Source organism: Telmatherina bonti, assembly GCF_933228915.1.
Source record: "Telmatherina bonti genome assembly, chromosome: 18".
Taxonomy (NCBI): Eukaryota; Metazoa; Chordata; class Actinopteri; order Atheriniformes; family Telmatherinidae; genus Telmatherina; species Telmatherina bonti.
In genome coordinates, this window is record NC_136616.1 from 29443001 (window position 1) to 29462118 (window position 19118).

A 19118-nucleotide genomic window follows, 5' to 3' on the forward strand; every position below is an offset into this window, starting at 1 on the left:
TAGAGCCAGAAACAGGGTAATCACTACACCACGGGTCTCCAGCTTTGGTTCTTGAGGGCTACAATCTTGCAGGTTTTCCTCGCATCCCTGCTCCAATACACCTGACTCAAATAAATCAGTCATTGTGCAGAATTTCATTGGCTTTTGGATACATTGAAACCTTCCGGATGCAGCCCTCAAGCACCGACTTCGGACACCCCTGCACTTCATCTATTAAAAGGATGGAGTACGAGTGAAACAGACGAACGAGTGCAAATCAAGTGTAAATTTAGTGTTTTAGAAGATGAGATGCTCTTTAAAAAGATTAGTCTTTTAGGGTGTGGTAAATACTTGATTGATTACTTTCAGCTAACTAGGTTAGTTTTAAGTAAACCTTCTAAACCTTCTTTGCATGCTGCAACACACCTGATTAAAAAGCTGGTGTAGAACTCAACATTAAGCTGAAGGGAAATCATTTACTTTAAATCAGGTGTGCAACAGCATATGCTTGAAAATAAAGTACTGCTGTTTGTCGGAAGTGGAAAACATGATCATTCAGATCAATGGGGTTTTAATTAGACTGTGGAAAAAGAGAAAGGGCTGTAGTTTACATATGCTAAATTGTAAAGGAATCAATGGCATCCTGAGGCTTTTCGCTGATGAGGCTTTTGTTCTCACACAGTTTAAAACCAGTGATTATCCTTATCAGAAATGATTTATAATTTCCTAAAGTGCTTCCTTGTAACTTTACAACTTTTATCAAGATGGAAATAATCCTGAACCACAGAAGATCCTTTGTTTGCCTCAACCTGGAAACCTTTTATAACTTACAATTGGGTTTGTTTGCATTTATGTAATTCTTCTTTAATCTGAAATTAAAGTTCCCATACTGCGTGTCTAACCAGATCTTCTGTAAAATATTAAACTGGAACTCTGAAACATGCCTTCTTTACAGTGTCTGCAGCACCAAGTATCATTGAAATTGAGTTTATCTCCAAAAAACAAAGCCCCCGTTTGGTTGGTAATGACTGATCAACCATTGAATATTTAACTTTCTAGTCACGACCAGCTGTTGTTCTTTCACCACACTCACACTGAAAGGTCAAAGTATGGTATAAGCTTTACGTAATGCCTATTGACATCAACGTTTGTTTATTCTTTGTTTATATTTCTTCGTTTACAGTTTAAATTGTCAATACTTTCAACCCTTCTGGTTAGTCGTCATGCGTGTTGTCTAATGCACCTTGTTGTCTTCAAATGTAAGGAATGAATGCTCTGTTGTAAAATGAAGTTGGGTGTATATTCACACCAAGCATTTGAAGTTGGGCTACTTGTGAGGTTAGAAAGAAAGTTTGATATGAAAATGCAATGATGACTGATTTTTGCTTCAGTGCAACACACAAACTCGGCACAAATTTGAAGGAAACTTCTGTCTAAACAGTTATTTCTCCCATTAAATAAAACCAGTTTGTATTGTACTATATATTGTTGGAAAGCTTGAGTAATACCAGGGAGGTATTACTGGTAAGGATCCTGGTTCTGTGGAATGAGTAACACAGCTAAATGTGTGGCTAGCCACCCCCACCTTCTTGTTTAAAGATTGGTGCCAGTCAAACAACTTTAGCCAGTGATAAGTCCATTTCTCCAGAGTGTAAGGGCACATTCACATCAGCCTTTTTGGTTCGAATCTGCGTCTGTTTTCTCAGAAAGTCCGCTTCATTTTGGGAAATGTGAATGTGCCAAACTAATTCTTATTTGGACCAAAGAAGCAGACATGGTCTCCTACAAACCCAGGTTTCAGCCTGTTTCATGCAGACCAAATACAGGAAAGGAAATACAAAAAAGGTATTTCCTGCACCTGACGTACCGTTGCATTTCGGCTATATACATAGTGATTGCGTTAACAGTCCTATGCCTCGTCTGTTGTTCATACTGCACCCATTGTTACAGTGTATTTCTGCAGTATACTTGTATAGGACAAAGTAAAAACCTGAAACAGCGATAGTTTTGTGCTCTATGTTTAACTTGCAATGGAGTTTTCTTCTTCATGCGGGTCTTTTTCTCTCTTTTGCTAAATACTAGTGCAGCGCCACTTTTGGTGGGAATGGGGATTTATTACTGTAAAGGTTTGGCGCATTAACCAAAGTGCAGCATGAATGCAATCTCGGTCTGAATGGATACACCCCCTTACAACTGAGCCGAATCCATAATAGGACCGAGTCTAGTGGACTATCCTGATGTGAACGCACCCTTGGATATAACTGCAAATGACAGCACTCTATCCCACAGCGCCAAGACCACCAGATTACCCAAAGAACTTGAAAGTGGATAGGATCTCTGCTGCCTCTATAAAACTGAACACTAATGGGATCAGTTTGGATGTGTTCTACGTGCTAGACTGACCAAAACAGCCCCACTAGTTGACCTTAAGAAAGTCCTGTTTGAGAAATGGATGCCATCCCACAGAAAAATGTGACCAGACTGGTGACCAGCATGAGGAGGAGGTGGAGGTTGTGGCTTTGTTTGGATCTTCCACATGCTGCTTAGCTCCCTGACCATATAAAATGGAGAACAAAACTGTAAAAATGACGACTATGTGTTGTTTTTCCGTTATCACAGTGTAAGAACAGTCACTAGTCCAATCCTCCAAGAGACTCAACAAGAATATTGAATGGGAGTTTGGTACATTTCCTTACTTTTTGAAAAGATTTTGGAGTTCACGTGGCCTTTATTTAACCATTTATGGTTTGACAGAAAGGCGGGTTAGAGATAGGGAAAGACATAGGCCCCAGGCCGGGAGTGACTGCGCCAGGTCCTTTCAGGAGCTCTAACTTCTATACTTTTTGTGCTAATTTCATGTAGTTAATGAATGCAACAATATTTTCACTTCAGGAAGTTTGATACTGTATAGAATCTGTCAAAGTCCAGAGAAAGGCCGCGGACAAATGCATCCTTTAAAAATCTTGGCAGTTCTCTATGCTGGATAAGTTACATCCAGATGATTGTGCTAAAGTTATTCTTTTTTTTTCTTTCTTTTTTTTTTTAAATATAATTGACATTAAAAACTAAAGTAACCTTGTTGTTTCTGACTAATTTATAAATTAGTGGATTAAAGTTGCTATAAAAATAATTTTAGATCTAATTTTACAAAATGTAATTTACATTCTTGCAGGATCACAACATTCTTGCAGGATCACACAAAGCAAATGTTTTTTTTTAAACTTTAATTCCTTTTTAGGATAACTATTTGATCACTAAAATATTATAATTTGTATATCATAATATATCATATATATTTTATATCTGTGGCTAAAACACAGAGTAATTTTCTATGTGGGAATAATAAAGAAAAAAAAAAAGATAAATTATGTTTGTTTGTTTACCATTACACTTTTACGATATATTTCTATATCAAAATGTCTGAAAAATCACCCCATTATTTAAAAACTTTTAGCGATATTTGAGACTTTTTTTTTTCCCCTGAATGTGGGTGTTTCCATTAGCATTTTTTTTTTTATTATGATATTTAGTGTGCAATTCTATGTGCACCTGATATTTTAGAGATAAAAACATTTATCTCTACAGGCAAATTCAACATGTTTAGCAGAGATGCGATTTTTCTGAAATATCGTAGTGATTTATTATTTATATAATTTCAAAGCAAAATAATCTCTGCTCCATTTTTCTCAAGTTTATTGTTATTTTCTAAATACCACCAGTTTTCAGAAGTCCATATCTCCTTTACGTTCAATACAAAATGATTTTAAACGGAACACAGCCCCCTTGTTGGTTGTTACACCTCATATTTTACCCTAGAATCACATAATCTGGGGCATTTTTACTTCTTTTTTATCATTCATTTCATTTCATGGTATAATGAAGAATTGTTCTGTGAAGGAGTGATATTCCTTTAACTTATGTCGCATATGAATTATTAGAGATAAGGATGATTTCCACCCACACAGGTGTTTTAAAAAGCAGTGAGTCATTAGACCTTTGTTCAGGTGGAGGTAGGGCTCAGCTGTGCTGGGAAACGCATGGGACTTATTTGGGAATAATAAAGAAGCTTGAGATGTTGATCCAGAGAATCACATTCATAAAACGGCTATCTGAAGGAAGTGAAAACACAGATTTAGCCTGCTTCCAGAGTCACGAAAGTCTGTTAAATCTGCAAAAACCCACATTCATAAATTAAGGGACTGTCTCATTCCATCATATTGAAAATTTTAAATTGAAAGTCAAGATTAACTTAATAATAATCAATATTCTTGGGAAATGACTGAATTGTAGTTTGAATTAAAAGAAAGTCTTTTTATGGTAGAGATTTGTAGAGTTACTACCGTGGTTAAACTCTCTAGTGATCGCCATAAATGCACTGATGTGCTGTAATTATCTTAGCAACAGCTGATCTGATGACATCATAGGTATTAAAACGTACTCTCGGTTTACCTGCATTACCAGGGTATCTCCCAGGATGGAAGAAGCACCGTGATCCTCGTCTTTTATTCTTACCTTACTTCCTGCTGTCTCTGTTGGCTGTTATAGCTGGTAAAAGCCTAATAAATGGATATTAGAGGTCAAAATATGTCCTGTAATTGTGCCTGGGATTCACTGCTTATTGGTTTGCATCTGTAATTTTTGCACATTTTCTTTTTTTTTAAATTTTTTTTTTTTAATGACATTTAGTTGCAAAGAACATTCATTTAACACATTTACATTGAGATAAAAGCAATAATTAGGAAAGAAAAAGTTTTGACTTGCTGTCGGTTCTGCCCTTGCAAACAACTTAGGAAAATAAGCTTCAGCTCTTCTGGATTTGGGTTTTTACCATGTGACAGCCTCCAGTGGTTAAAAGTAAAGCCGATGCGGAAGTGTATAAAACTGCAGTTCCCCCCTCATCCGCTCGGGGCTCCAAAACAGAGCAAATCCCAATAGACTTCCATGTTAAAAACACTTAACTTCACAGCAGAAATAAACATGTTTACAGCCTGGTACAAAAATCCATTTTAGGTTTAATATGTTAAGTTTACCTTCATGACAACTGTGGGGGGAATGAATTTTTTCTAACTCGCTTGTTTAAAAGTAATTTAATCTCGAAATTCTGCATATTTAGGGGCGTGTCCTTTTGATTGACAGGTATCCAATCTACCACTTCAAGCAAGAAGAATGTAGAACAACTGCGGTTTTTAGCCAGTTAACAATGTGACTTAGCTTTAGCCCGCTGGTTAGCTCCTGTTAGCTCCGGATTAGCTCAGTTATCTCTTAGCTACAGCTCAGAGTTCGCTCGATGTCAATCATCCACCACCACGCTCACAGTCGTCCTCTCAGCTCTACCTCTTTGCCCATATTTGTATTTTACAGGCCGGTGTTTTCATTGAACGGTGTATAGCTCATCAAATGTGCCTTTCAGCTTTTGCCAGCTAGCATTGTTTCAGGGTTTTCTGTTTGCTGTGGAGGATTTGCCACGGCTTTTCAAAGCTCTTCTCCTTCATTTACCTTTCTAATTTCTTGTATAACTCCACAATTTTCTTTTTTTTTTTAAATCAAGAATGGCAGATATATATATATATATATATATATATATTTATTTATTTATTTATTTTTTTTTTAAAGACAAAAGATTTCCCCCATGTTACGTCCGATAGCGTGTAAATGCGAAAAGGTGTTCCCATTCCTTCTTTTTCTCCCTGTACTGTCCAGCATTGTAGCATACAGAATGGCAGTCTGTGTGCCATATTTAGCCGGACAGATTTACTCTACATATATTTTTATTCATATTTTTATTGTTATCGTTGGTCCTGATATGGCCATGTTGAAACTAGAAGGAAAAGAGAAGGTAAGAAGAGGGGAAAAAACAGAAAGGAGAGAGGTACGGAGAGAGGTACGGATCAAAATGCTAGGACACATCTGAAAACCGTATTCCTGATATTTCAAAGTTTAGAAATAATATCATGAAAACCAGTTTTTTACTGCAATAGACCAATTCTCGGAGTAATGAAAATGCAGCTCCAAACGTAATGATATATTCTGATTTTGGGATTACATTCACCTGTAAACTGTTAAGCAAAGTAATGCCTTTCACATTAGCAGCTAACGCTAAGACTGTGTTCATCCATGCTTAACAGGAAGTGATGTCACCTCATACTTTCACACTCCGAAGTAAATCCAATAAGGGCGCCCCACCAAGTCACAACACAAGTCATATAAAGGCATTTTTTTCCAGAGAATATCAACACTTTATTCTTCAATTTAAAACAAGTAGGAAGAGTCAGAGAATTCTTAAGATTGTCTTTATTTACAGGCTTGATGTGCAACTGCTGTTTTCCCTTTGCCTCTGCAGATACCTGCACACTGTTTCAATCTAGACACAAAATCTAAACTAAAAACAACTAATGCAAGCACAAGCTTCACTCACTCAGATTTATTAACAAACATGGGAGTCACAATAAATTTTGTAACTACTTGTTGGTGTCCAGTAAGCTGAATTAACATAGTCGGGTCAACTCGTGTTAAGTTTATATTCAAGTATAATTACACCTGTTGATGCTCTTTCAACTTAGCCTGTAGACTCGCACAGACTTGGAAATGCGAAAACCTTTTGCTACAAATGCTTCTGTACCAAATGCCATTGTTGTTTTGTGTATTGTATGCATTAATAGCAGCATTATCATAAGCAGTCCTTCATATTTTTGTTCTATGGCTTATTGTTTTATTGCAGTAGATGTCTTTCAGTCTGCACTGTGTCGTCTTTTTCTTCATCTGTCTGCACCAAGCTGAAGTATCTGCAGACAGTAACCGCTGTATTTGCTCACAGGGTGTGGCAACATTGTGGGTACTGTGAGTGTCTCTGTTCTTTTTTTAGTCCAGAGAGGAAACTCAAGCATCATCATAGGAATATTATACACTTCTGAAGGGTTTATTAAATGTTTCACACCACAGTTTAAGGACAGTCAGAACTTGGGTCTGAACTTGTCGATGCTGAAGTAGTGACACTTTATGCACGTAAAACTGAAGAATTAGTAGTCTGAAGTAATATGGCATTGTAACTGAAGTCAGTAGCTTAAAATAGCGATGATGCAGTGGGACCAACAGACGGTGACAATGACAGGACAATGCTGGTTAGTTTGACGTGCCTTTGACAGCACCTGGACATAACTTTCTCTTTCTGAAAACTGGATTATTTGGTGCAGAAAGGGAGAAAATGGTGACGATTAATAGGCTTTTGTGGATGCCTTAGTTTAATATTTTACTTATCAATGCAGCTATCTGCACAAACTAACAATTACCTTTAATTTATTAATTTTATGCAACTGCAGAATTACTAAAATTCATTCAGACATGATTTGTTATCAAAGTATAAAATGTCTGACCACAGATGTAACATGAACTGAAAGACCAGAACAGAATTGACCAAATATAGCTGCAAAATCTGTTTTATAGATCTGATACGACTCTGTTTGTAGACAAAACAAAATGATGTGATGGAAACCATTTAAGCTAAGAAATGTAAGACAGAAAAGACAAAAAAGGAGGCACATTTCCTGTAGCAATAATGCATGTTTCACAAACTAAATAAGTGTGATTAAAAAAAAAATTTCACTGCAACATGACTCACATGCAAACAATCCTGCTGAAAGAATATTTTGCACAAAGTTAACTCCAAGTTTTACCACAGATCTTCCATTGTTAACATCCTGTAGAGCTCTCTAACACATTTGTGTTAATATATTAAAACATCTGCTGACTGACACATGAAGGAAGTCTTTGATACATCTGCAAAAGCCCAAACAATCCAAATATTTTTATGCTACACAAAAAAAAGGAACTTTTGTAAAATGATTTAATTCAGTTGTGATATTTTTCCTTTTAAAAAATTGCCAAAAAGAACTGTTTTAAAAAGTGTAAACTGTCTTTCAATACCTCTTTACTGCATTGTTTATGATATTTAATCTGAAACACCAATTATCTTGAACAACAAACCCAAAATCTAAAAATCTTGAATAATCTGGTCATTTTAGCACAAAGGGCGACATCAAGTGAAACAATAAAGTGTCATTAAGTCCATATTGTTATTATCAGACTGTATTTCCTTGTAACTTGATATTTTGTTAGTAAAAGGACAGAAACAGCCCAGATTGCAGTGAATTTCAGGTTTGTGGACTTCTGTAAAAGTACTTTCCCCTCCCTTTCTTTTGCAACCACAGCAGTCTTATTTAAGAAATGAGTATAATCCTTCAGAGATAAGAGTGCAGGCAGCTGTGTGCACTCAGTTCCTGTTATCTTCAACTGTCACACTCGTTTCCTTCTGCATTTATGGTCTTTTTGTGTGTAGCATACGTGTTTGGCTGATTGTGTTACAAAACCTCATGTGTGAGGAAGTAAGTTAAAGTTAATGGGGATTTGATGGAAGGTTGATCCTTTTTCTATTTCAGTTTCTATTTCAATTTGTTTTTGGGTCACATTTTTGTTTAGTTTTTTTTTTTTTTGTTGCGTAATTTTTCATAAAATCTCTTAATCTAGTTATTCTATTTTTATTCATATGCTTTTATTCACTCATATATCATTTTATATAGTTATTAACTATTAATCTCTATCTGTTAATAATTTATTTAACTGTAAATTGTTAATTTTGTCCCAGTGGATTTTTTTTCTTGTTTTTCCCTGTATTTTTTTTTTTTAATTGTTTTTATTGAAATAAATACAAGCATGAAGGTGTGGAAATAAGTTTTACATCACTTTTTTTCTTATTGTATTGTATATGTTTTTAATCACTTTTTATATTATACCTTTAACTTGCTTATATAATGTAACTTTCCATGACTGAATGAGGAAAAACCAATCAGTCAAGAAAAATGTAAGTCACCACAATTTCTATGGTTTCCATGAATACCCAGATGTCCTTTCTTGGCAAAGAAGAGCAGAGGCAAAGCTCAGCAGAGAGGAAGGATTGTTCATATTTTCAAAATGGTGTGTCTCCTTCACAAGATGGTCAAATCCTCCTAATTTATGTTTGCAAAAAGGCTTATTGTAGTCAGATCCTTTACCATCTCAGAAATACGTTGCCCAGAAAATTGATGCAATATATCTGGTGAATATGTGGAAAATCCAGGACAATAATTTCTCTAAACTTGACTGAATGTGTAGCATTTAAACCCTAAAGACCTGGCACGTGAAAAAACAATCAGATAAGTCCAATTTTTTAAAATATGAATGTGAGGTCTTTATTTGTCCCTTTCACAAAACATAAAATACCAATGTTTTTTTTTTTAGGGATATTTACCACTTATTACCACGTCTGCTTTCTGGTGTTCATTAAGTGTCAGAAGACAAAAATCAGATGGTGTTCCAATGGATTTTGAACAAAGTTTGTACATAAAGTGATGCCAAAAGCCTCAAACTGTATGTATCATATATTTCATGGGTGCCTGTTGATGTTTGGAGGTTGCTTCTTTTGTTGCATGTCCTACAACCACCTCAGTTTTGTTGATGAAAACAATCTTTCATAATGCATAGATTGATTGCGAATTGTAAGTGTAATGCACATGCAATTCCCCATCAGCGGTTAATAACATTGACCAAAACCAGCCATAAAATACCAGTAGGGCTTTGATAAAACCAGTGAAAAACCCATCCATTTTGTAGTTTTTTTTTTTTCCATTAAATGGATCCAACAGGCAGTAAAGTTCTGCACAATGAGTGATTTGTGTTAGAGCAGGAATGTATGGAAAATGTGTAAGATTGTGGTCCTTGAGAACTGGAGCTGGGCACCCCCGATGTAGGTTAATTGTCAACAAGATGTCAAGCAAAGTGAAGCATAACTTTTTAAATCGTGTTCAACTCATTTGCTGAAAATTGCTGCAGGTTTAAAAAAACCAAATTGCAATGTCAGTGTTTTCCAACATCATGCAGCCCTAATCAGAAGGTACCACCAGTCTCTACTTAAATCACATTATCTTGTGATGATAGGGTGCATTCAAACTGGTGCTGTTTTGTCTGCTTTAAACAGACGCTGGTGTACTTATGTTGATAGTATGGTTTGTTTTGAGCAGTGTGAATGTGGATTCACCCAGGTGCAGGCAAAGAAAGTGAACTTTGGCCTGCTTGAAAACTAGAGGTCTCGGTTATCTTGCAAGCGAACCCAAGTGCAGTTTGCTTGCATCGTGAAAACAAACGCACCATCCGGTGAACGAAAGAGAGGACTTAAGCTTGTTACATACTCTATGAGTAACAAGAACTGAGTTCTTGTTCTTGAGGCTGCAAGAACAAGAAAAAACGTCTTGTTCGGCAGGTCCATACATACTCCACGAGAAGCACGTCTGTAGTGGGGAGGGATCACTGCAGGGGGCGATGTCTGCTTTCCTGTGCAATGAACCCGGTTGTTACCTCCGGCAGGTTATGTGTTTCCCGGCGTCTTTTTGCTCAAGATAACTTAAAAGGTTACGGACGGATTTTTATAAATATTTCAAGAGTTGTTGCAAATGTAAAAATGAAAAACTAATTCAATTTTGGTGGTGATCAGGATCACCGTTTGGATCCAGGAATGTTTTAAAAGGACTTAACATTGTGCTTGGCGGAGATTTCCGCTCTCCGAGTGCTTTTCTAGTTTCACATTTAACGAGCAACTTCATCCGCGGCAAGGTGGGTCGTGCACGCGGCTGGGTCCGAGTGTTTTATTGCCACATGTAAAAATGTTCGTACTTTCTCACCACCTCGATCAGCTGTTTTATCAAAACAATCCGTTTTACCTGCAACAGCAAAAACCATGAAGCAGCAACTCCGCTTCATGCTTTCTCCATGTTAATGACGCCGACCTCAAATGTCCGACCAATCACACGATACTTCTCACAGCCCCGCAAGAAAAAAAGTTCTTCCAGCCTGGTGTGTCAAGAACTGTCTTCAAACACGTCCGCGAGAACAAAATGACGTAATTTTCTTCTCGGAGCCTCGAGAACAAGAAAAAAGTTCTTGCTTCTCGTGGAGGATGTAACAGGCTTTAACGTAGAGTATGTTGCAGCTCAGCATTTAGGAGAGCTCGCAGCCTCTTCTGCTTCTCATGCTGGACAGATCATTAAGGATTTAACACCTAATTCCTTCCTAAAACCCCAACAGTGCATTAACTTGTCACTTGTCTGTTTTGTTGTGGTAAGCAAGCCGACTCAAGCAGAATGATATCCGCTTTCAGTCCTGGCCAATCAATAAGCTAGGTTTCTTTATTTTGTTTTCTTGGTAAGTTGATATTTCAGACCATTCTGTCCCTGGCAAACAGTTGTAACAGTGTGACGTTGTTCAGGCGCTTTGCTCATTTTGAGGAAAGCGCAGCGTAAAACCAACCAAATAACGGCGCTACATGTCTTGAATTACCTTCCCAGTTCAACCAAATCTCCTGAACCATCCTGGTGTGAATGCTTCCCGAAATTGCCTTTTCTTATCGGTCTTCTTGTCAGTATTGTTTGATGTTCTGTACTGTTTTACTTTTGTTCAGTGAAATTAAATATTTTCATATACCTGGCCTTAATTCAGTGCTTATAAGTACCATGAATAGTTTTATATGTTTGACAGCAGTACACTGACACACACCGCATTAATGTCTTCATCTTTCCTTTCTTTTGCTCTTCTCAGAGTACTCACGTTGATCCAGAAGAGTTGTTCACTAAATTGGACAGAATTGGAAAAGGATCATTTGGAGAGGTGAGCAAATTTCCATTATGAACCCTGGTTGATCATGTTGAGCGTGAAGCTGAAATTTCATTTTATGCTTTCTGTTTTCATTTTATTCTTTTTAAAAAAAATTTTTTGTTGTAATATGTTTCTCATACTGTAACACATTAATATAAATTCTCTCATTTTTATGCCAATCTTTCTTATTTTCACAACTCTTGCATTTTTTTCTTTTATCTTGTCTTTGTAGGTGTTTAAAGGCATTGATAATCGCACTCAGAGCGTTGTTGCTATTAAAACTATTGATCTGGAGGAGGCAGAGGATGAGATCGAGGATATCCAGCAGGAGATCACAGTGCTCAGTCAGTGCGACAGTCCGTACATCACAAAATACTACGGCTCCTACCTAAAGGTAAGAACAGTACTATGTTCTCTGTCTTAGTTCCCATTTTACGGGGAACCTGCAGGAAATCACCATGTCAAAAAGGTGTAAAAATAGTCTGACAGAAAGAAACGTGGCTGAAATATTAAAGGGAATTTAAGTTTTGTTCCATTTTATGTGGCTTTAGACAAAACAAATTGTTTCTCATACAGGGCAGTAAATTATGGATTATCATGGAGTATCTTGGTGGAGGATCAGCGCTTGACTTGGTGAGTCTTAAGGCAAATTTCAGCTCAATTTTTATTGATAAAGTTAAATCTATCAACATTAAATATTTACTCATGAGTAATAAAAATTCTGCCTTCTCTTTATCAATTCTGAACTGTTAAGTCAGTCGGTTTTATCATGTAACATGACTTGTTTTCCTCAGTTTAGTCAGATTAAGTGAATTTTTCTGCATCTTTTTCCTCTCGTGTAAATGTGTATTTGTTTCTGTGAGTGAATAAAAATGTGGAGATTGTTTTTAGATAATAAATTCATGCTTTAGATCAGGAAAAGTCATTTAAAAGGTAGAACCCCATGTGAACAAATGTTTATCAAACTGTAGGAGTGATTCTGGTGCTGGGATTATGCAACAGTGTGTGTTGAGCCTTGCTCTGAATAAAATGGAACAAGGTGTGTTGTGAGCACCTGCCCATTACCCCTGGGCATATTGAGTGTTTTTGTTGTGTTGTGTGTGTGCGCAGCTGCGAGCTGGGCCATTTGATGAGGCTCAGATTGCAACCATGCTTAAGGAGATCCTGAAGGGGCTCGACTACCTACATTCTGAGAAGAAGATCCACAGAGACATCAAAGGTGCAAATTGGTTTTAACACTGCTGTTCAACCCCAGAGCCTGAACCTTGTTCTTTCCTTTAAATAATACTTGAAAGGCAAAAAAAGATGCATCAGGAAATATTTCCACAAGCTGCCAACATCAGGACTCAGATTTTAGTGTGGTTAAATGTCTGAGCCCTTTTAACTCTCTCCCTGGAACATATTTATTTTAAGGATGTACATGACTAATTGATTAGTCCAAAAGGTGCAGAAAATCAAGAGCTTTTTTTTTTTTAAGTCAACTATTTTTGTTTGGACAGGACTTGTCTCATTGTGCAGACATATACTGACATAGTGCTGTTTTAAGAGCAGTGTTGCTCCTTTAAGGTCGAGCTATAGAGGTGGAGAGAGAGTGCATAGCACTCCAGATGGTTTGACGCCCAGGTCTAGATCATAATGAAGTGACGTTTAACAGAAGTTAGCAATGAGAAACTGCTTGTTAGGCTGTGAATGTCTTCACTACAAGCTTTAGTAATAAACACCACGCAGCTCTTCTTTTTGCATTCGAGTCCTCTCTCTAGGTCAGGGGTGTCAAAGTCAAATGGACGGAGGGCCAAATAAAACATTTGGCTACAAGCCGAGGGCCAGACTGTCCAATCTTCATTGAAACCAAGATTTAACCTACTGAAAACATAACAAATATATTACAATATGATTGGATAAATAAAGCAATATTTTCTTATGACTGTCAGTCATTTTTAATTTCAGCAGGCACAAAATACAAATGTCCTTTATATAAAAAACTCATAACATGAACATTAAATGTATGATGTGATATTATTTAAGGCACCATCAGTATATTCTCTCATTTAGCAAAAATGCACTGAATTTAGGCAACTTCAAAGAAATAAATAATAAACAATTTTCTATCATTCACTCAACTGAAATAATTAAAAAGAAATATTGCCTCGCAATACAATAAAATAAAGTGCAAAAATCTCTTGTTACTTAAAACCAATAGCAATTAACACACTGGACTGCATCTGTCCTGCTCAAATGTACATTGACTTTCCTTTCTGTGCTTTCTCTGGGTTAGTGTGAAAAAAGGAATTACTGATTAACAAATAATAACAATCAAAAGTCATTTTCTCTGTTAAATAGGAGACGATTTTATCAAAAGACTATTGTCCACTTCACGATCTATTTTCCATGAAAGGCCGAAAAACAAGAAACACTCCCAGGAACGGAGTCGGCAAACAAAAACAACATAGTCAACACAGACAAGAAAGCTTTAAAATCCCCGAGGGGAACAACCAAAAACGAGACCTTCTTTGTGTGCATATTTAACTTTTAAACTTGAACAGAGTATTAACTTCAAATATGTAATTGCACAGTAAACATTACTGTATTATTACTGTATTTACATACATTTATATACATTACTGTATTACTGTAACACTACATTACTTGTTTGAGGCTGAGGCTGATACTTGGCAGTGTTTCATCTTTTGCACAAGTTCACCAATGTTCGGGGTCAGGCTCTGAGCTGAGGAAATCCTCAGAACTGAGTGAAGGTGTTCAGCACTAAGCCGACTTCTGTGTGATGTTTTGTTCAGCTTCATCAATGAAAACAGTTGTTCACACAGGTATGTACTGCCAAACATAGACAATGTTTGAGCAGCCTGGGTGCACAGCTGGGGCATTGTGTCGGGAAGGAAGCGCGCAAACTCCGCAGCACCCACTGCTGCGTATTTTGCCTTCAGCGCATCATCGCATTGTAGCTCAATCAACTCCATTTGGAGGTTTGGCGGTGAGCTTTCTACATCAACGGCAAATGGATTGCTGAGCAGTGCAAACCTGCTTTTTTGTGCTTCAAAGTCAGCAAATCGGTGTTGAAAGTCAGCAGCGAGTATACTAATTTTATCAGCAAATTCTGCGCTCGGGAAAATACTGGTAGATAGCTAATCTTTCATGGTCTGACAGCTAGGAAAGTGGCTCAAGTTTTCTTTCCGCATTTGTGCCTCCCACAGAGTCAGTTTGGTTTGAAACGCCTTCACTGTACTGTACATTTCAGAGATGACACGAGCCCGACCCTGCAGCTGCAGGTTCATTGCGTTCAGGTGACTCGTAATGTCACACAGAAAAGCCATTTCACACAAAAACCTTTTGTCTCGGAGTTGTGTTGTGTCTTTCCCTTTGCTGTCCAAGAACAAACAAATCTCCTCACGAAGCTCGAAACACCTGCGCAGCACCTTTCCCTGGCTTAGCCACCGCATCTCAGTGTGATAGGGCAAATCACCATGCTCCGTTTCTAACTCGCTCAGAAATGACTTAAACTGGCGGTGATTTAACCCTTTGGCTCTAATAAAGTTAACTGCGCATGTGATGGTGCTCATTACATCTTTCATTTTCAAGGCTTTACCACACAACGACTCTTGGTGAATGATACAGTGATAAGCTGTCAGCTCACGTGTGACGTTTTCCTTCTGCATCTTCTCCCGTATCTTTGCCACCAGTCCACTCCTATGTCCACACATCGCAGGTGCTCCGTCTGTTGTCAGACCCACGAGTTTTTCCCAAGGCAGCTCCATCTCGTTAACACATCTTGAGACCTCTTCATACAAATCATGTCCCGTAGTTGTGCCATGCATAGGACGTAGCGCTAACAACTCCTCTGTCACGTTTAGGCTGGAGTCCACCCCGCGGATGAAAACTGACAACTGGGCAATGTCAGAAATGTCTGTGCTCTCGTCCACAGCCAGGGAATATGCGATGAAATCTTTTCCCTTTGTAACAAGCTGCTCTTTTAGATTGTTAGACAACAGGTCTACGCGATCAGCAATAGTATTTCTGCTCAGGCTGATGTTTGAAAAGAGCTGTCTTTTGTCTGGGCAAAGTTCGTTACAGACTTTAAGCATACAGTTTTTGATGAAATCCCCCTCTGTAAATGGCCGGGCTGATTTAGCGATCTCCTCTGCTAAAATAAAACTGGCCTTGACAGCAGCCTCGCTTTGTGACTGGGCTTTTCTGAACAGACCCTGTCGAGATTTGAGGCCTCGTTTTAATTCCTCGACCTTCTGTAGCCTTTGTTCCATGTCCAGAATCTTGTTTTTGTCTTTGTGATTTGTTTCATGATGCCGTCTCATATTAAACTCTTTCATCACCGCCACACTTTCTCCACATAGAAGACACAGGTTTTCCAGCTACCTCCGTGAACATGTACTCCAACTCCCACCTTGTTTGAAACCCCCGGTTTTCACTGTCCACCTTCCGTTTAGCCATTGTTGATTGGTATCTGTAAGATAACTTTTGCTGGTATGCCAATGACTGATGCTGAATGACTGCTGAATAAATTAAGCCGCCTCCCGCTATGCTCCCGCTCCGCGCATCCCCGTTGCATTGTGGGAAATGTAGTATTCGTGCGTACATTATATCTGCGGGCCGGATCTAATAATAGATTAATATCATCACGGGGGCCAGGTAAAACCCTCTCGCGGGCCTGGACTCTGACATATGTGCTCTAGGTGCATTTCCATTAGACCTAGAATTGCGCAAAAACTAAATATCGTGATTATAAAAAGTTAATAGAAACACCTATATTTTGAAAAAAAGACTGAAACATTACTAAAAAGTTTTTACGCTCTCCTGAGGTGTTTTTGAGATGTTTCGATAAAGAAATATGTCACAAAAGTGTAATGGAAACACTTTTTTTGCATTTATGTGTCCTTGGATGTGACGTAGGCGGTCGTGTTCATTTCCAGTAATGATGGTACTGCATGGAACAAACAGCGAATTCCAGACTTTTAGAAAAGAAAATAAGGGAGAAAAGCCTCCACAAGCCGAAGCAATTTTAGTGGAAAAACCCAAAATAACGCTACGTGGCTACTTTGCAAAAAGCTGCAATTCTCATAAAATCTAGTCAGCTGGACAAGATTTCACGTGGACAAAGGCTAATGAACTGTTCAAGGGAAACACCTGTAAATCGCAATTGTTGTTTTTTCAAAATTTACAAATATGACTTTATTTTGTGAAAAATGCAATAGAAACACAGCTTCTGTTTCACCACTTTTGGGTCAAGTGAGGGCAGGTAACCTGGAAGCGAGCTGCAGCTTTAGGCAAGAAGTAATCATTTTGCCCCTGCCTCCCGAGCTCGGTTTGGAGACGGGAACAACAATGATTAGCAAGTGTTTCTTGTGGGGTTTTTGCTGATAGTAGAGGCAACAGACCAGAGCAGCATGGTTACTATGCCCTCACAGAAATATTGAACTTCAGGAGCAAAAAGACCAGAGAGAAAGACAAGGAAAATAACTGGGTTTGTTGTTGCTGAACGTTCCCGTTGGTGCCATCTTAGGTGCACCATAAAGCTGTTAGGTTTGGGTGTAGCAGCTACAACACAAACAGCAACGCGAGGCGTAATCCTGACGTCTCCCTGACCTAATTTCTCATCTACCTGCAGAACAATAAACCACACGAGAACCTCCAATGTTTAAAATATAACACACAGTCAATAAACATTGTAAATGGAACAAACTAATAATATAATACAATCTCACAGACATTTTACAGTTTCCCTTTATGAGATGAAGTTTTTTTTTTTTTTTTTTTATGATATTGATGATGTCACAAAAAAAAGTCACTTTGAATACCTCGTTTTTGACCAATAACTTTTTATTGGCGACCTGAGACCAGTTATGTGGTGGAGTTCCCACACCTACATTTCAGCACCTGAAGAAGATAACTTAAATTCTATGTATTAAAAGAAAAGCCACTCTAGGTGTATTAAACAGTTGTTTCAGGCCTGATGTGCATCTCTAAAAATGCTCAGATTAGTCTGTGACCCCCAACCTCACAAATCCCAATTTAAGCCCTGCTAACAGTAACACAGGATGCACCAGAGGGCTGAACTACGACGTGAGCTTAATGGCTTAGGGCGGCATGTTGAGCCTGAAGTCCGAGTTTACAGTTTCAGGATAGTGGCTCCCCTTTTAAGCTGGCTACATCGCTATGGTAACTGAGACTGAATGAGTGTGTGTTTGGGATTTCAGATTAAATTGTCCATTAAAAGTTCCTCCCTGATTCCCTTCCTGATGATATCCCAGACAGAACATTTAAGTGTTAGATACAGGACTATTGAGTCTATCCAGGTGCCAACAAACGGACAACATGACCACACTGAAAGCACCTGATTGACATTAAATAATGGATGACTCAGATTGATTTTTCTTTGTTTTACTTGAGAATTAATGACAATTGTTAAAAAAGTTCAACCACATGAACCTAACATTGCTTAAATAGAAAAATAATGATTTCTGCAGCTGCCAACGTCCTGCTGTCGGAGCACGGTCAGGTGAAGCTGGCTGACTTTGGAGTGGCTGGTCAGCTGACCGACACACAGATCAAGAGGGAAACCTTCGTGGGAACACCGTTCTGGATGGCGCCTGAGGTCATCCAACAGTCTGCTTACGATTCCAAGGTCAGACACCTGTTTACTTTACTACGAACACCTTTGGGACCATGTTAATCCCTTTCAACTGTATACTTGTCATCTACATTTCAGCCTGAAAAAACATCCCAAAGTCTGTCGGTAAAAGTGCTGAAACTTTAAGCCCAAAGTAGAAAGTCCAGGTTCTTTCCGTGTTTGGATTTAAGATCAGTACAACGAGGCAAAAGTTGGGTTTGTTTGACCACATTTAAGAAATATCAGAATTGCAGCAATGATTAGTAATCAGAAAGCGGTTTAAAAAACCATTCAGACCAAAGTATTCAAAGTATTTGGATGTTTGGGGAAGGTTTTATTGTTTCATTAAAGTAAGGTATGTATATATGTATGTATATACATATATATACATATATATATATATATGTATATATATATATATATATATATATATATACATATATATACATATAGTGGCCTAGAAGTGAACGTCCTTTGGCCACATCCCGTGCTGATGACCGCTACATTGTGAACACTGCCCTGAGAAACCGGATGATGAATGCCACTCAACTCCAGGCACGTTTAAGAGAGGTGAGAGGCACCCAAGTGTCTCGTCAGACCATTCCAAACCGTTTCCATCAGCGTGGTCTGCGTGCTAGACGACCTGCACGGGTACCTGACCACACCACCAGGCACAGGCATCATCGTCTTGCATGGGCCAGGGAGCATTTACGCTGGACGAGGAACCAGTGGGCCTCAGTGCTGTTCTCTGATGAAAGTCGATTCACACTGAGCAGAAATGATGGCCGGCAACGATGTTGGAGACGTCAGGGAGAGCGCTATGCAT

General features: G+C 38.2%; 1 protein-coding gene across 2 annotated transcripts in view; it reads left to right on the top strand.

The window, feature by feature from the left end:
- Nucleotides 1–19118, top strand: part of stk26 (serine/threonine protein kinase 26) — a 40674-nt gene that overhangs the window by 10246 nt on the left and 11310 nt on the right. For both annotated transcript variants that reach the window (XM_079258222.1, XM_079258223.1), the window contains exons 2-6: nucleotides 11599–11667; nucleotides 11888–12049; nucleotides 12232–12288; nucleotides 12766–12874; nucleotides 18150–18307. In XM_079258222.1, coding sequence (XP_079114348.1) covers nucleotides 11599–11667; nucleotides 11888–12049; nucleotides 12232–12288; nucleotides 12766–12874; nucleotides 18150–18307 — 555 coding nt within the window. The remainder of the gene's footprint in view (nucleotides 1–11598; nucleotides 11668–11887; nucleotides 12050–12231; nucleotides 12289–12765; nucleotides 12875–18149; nucleotides 18308–19118) is intronic.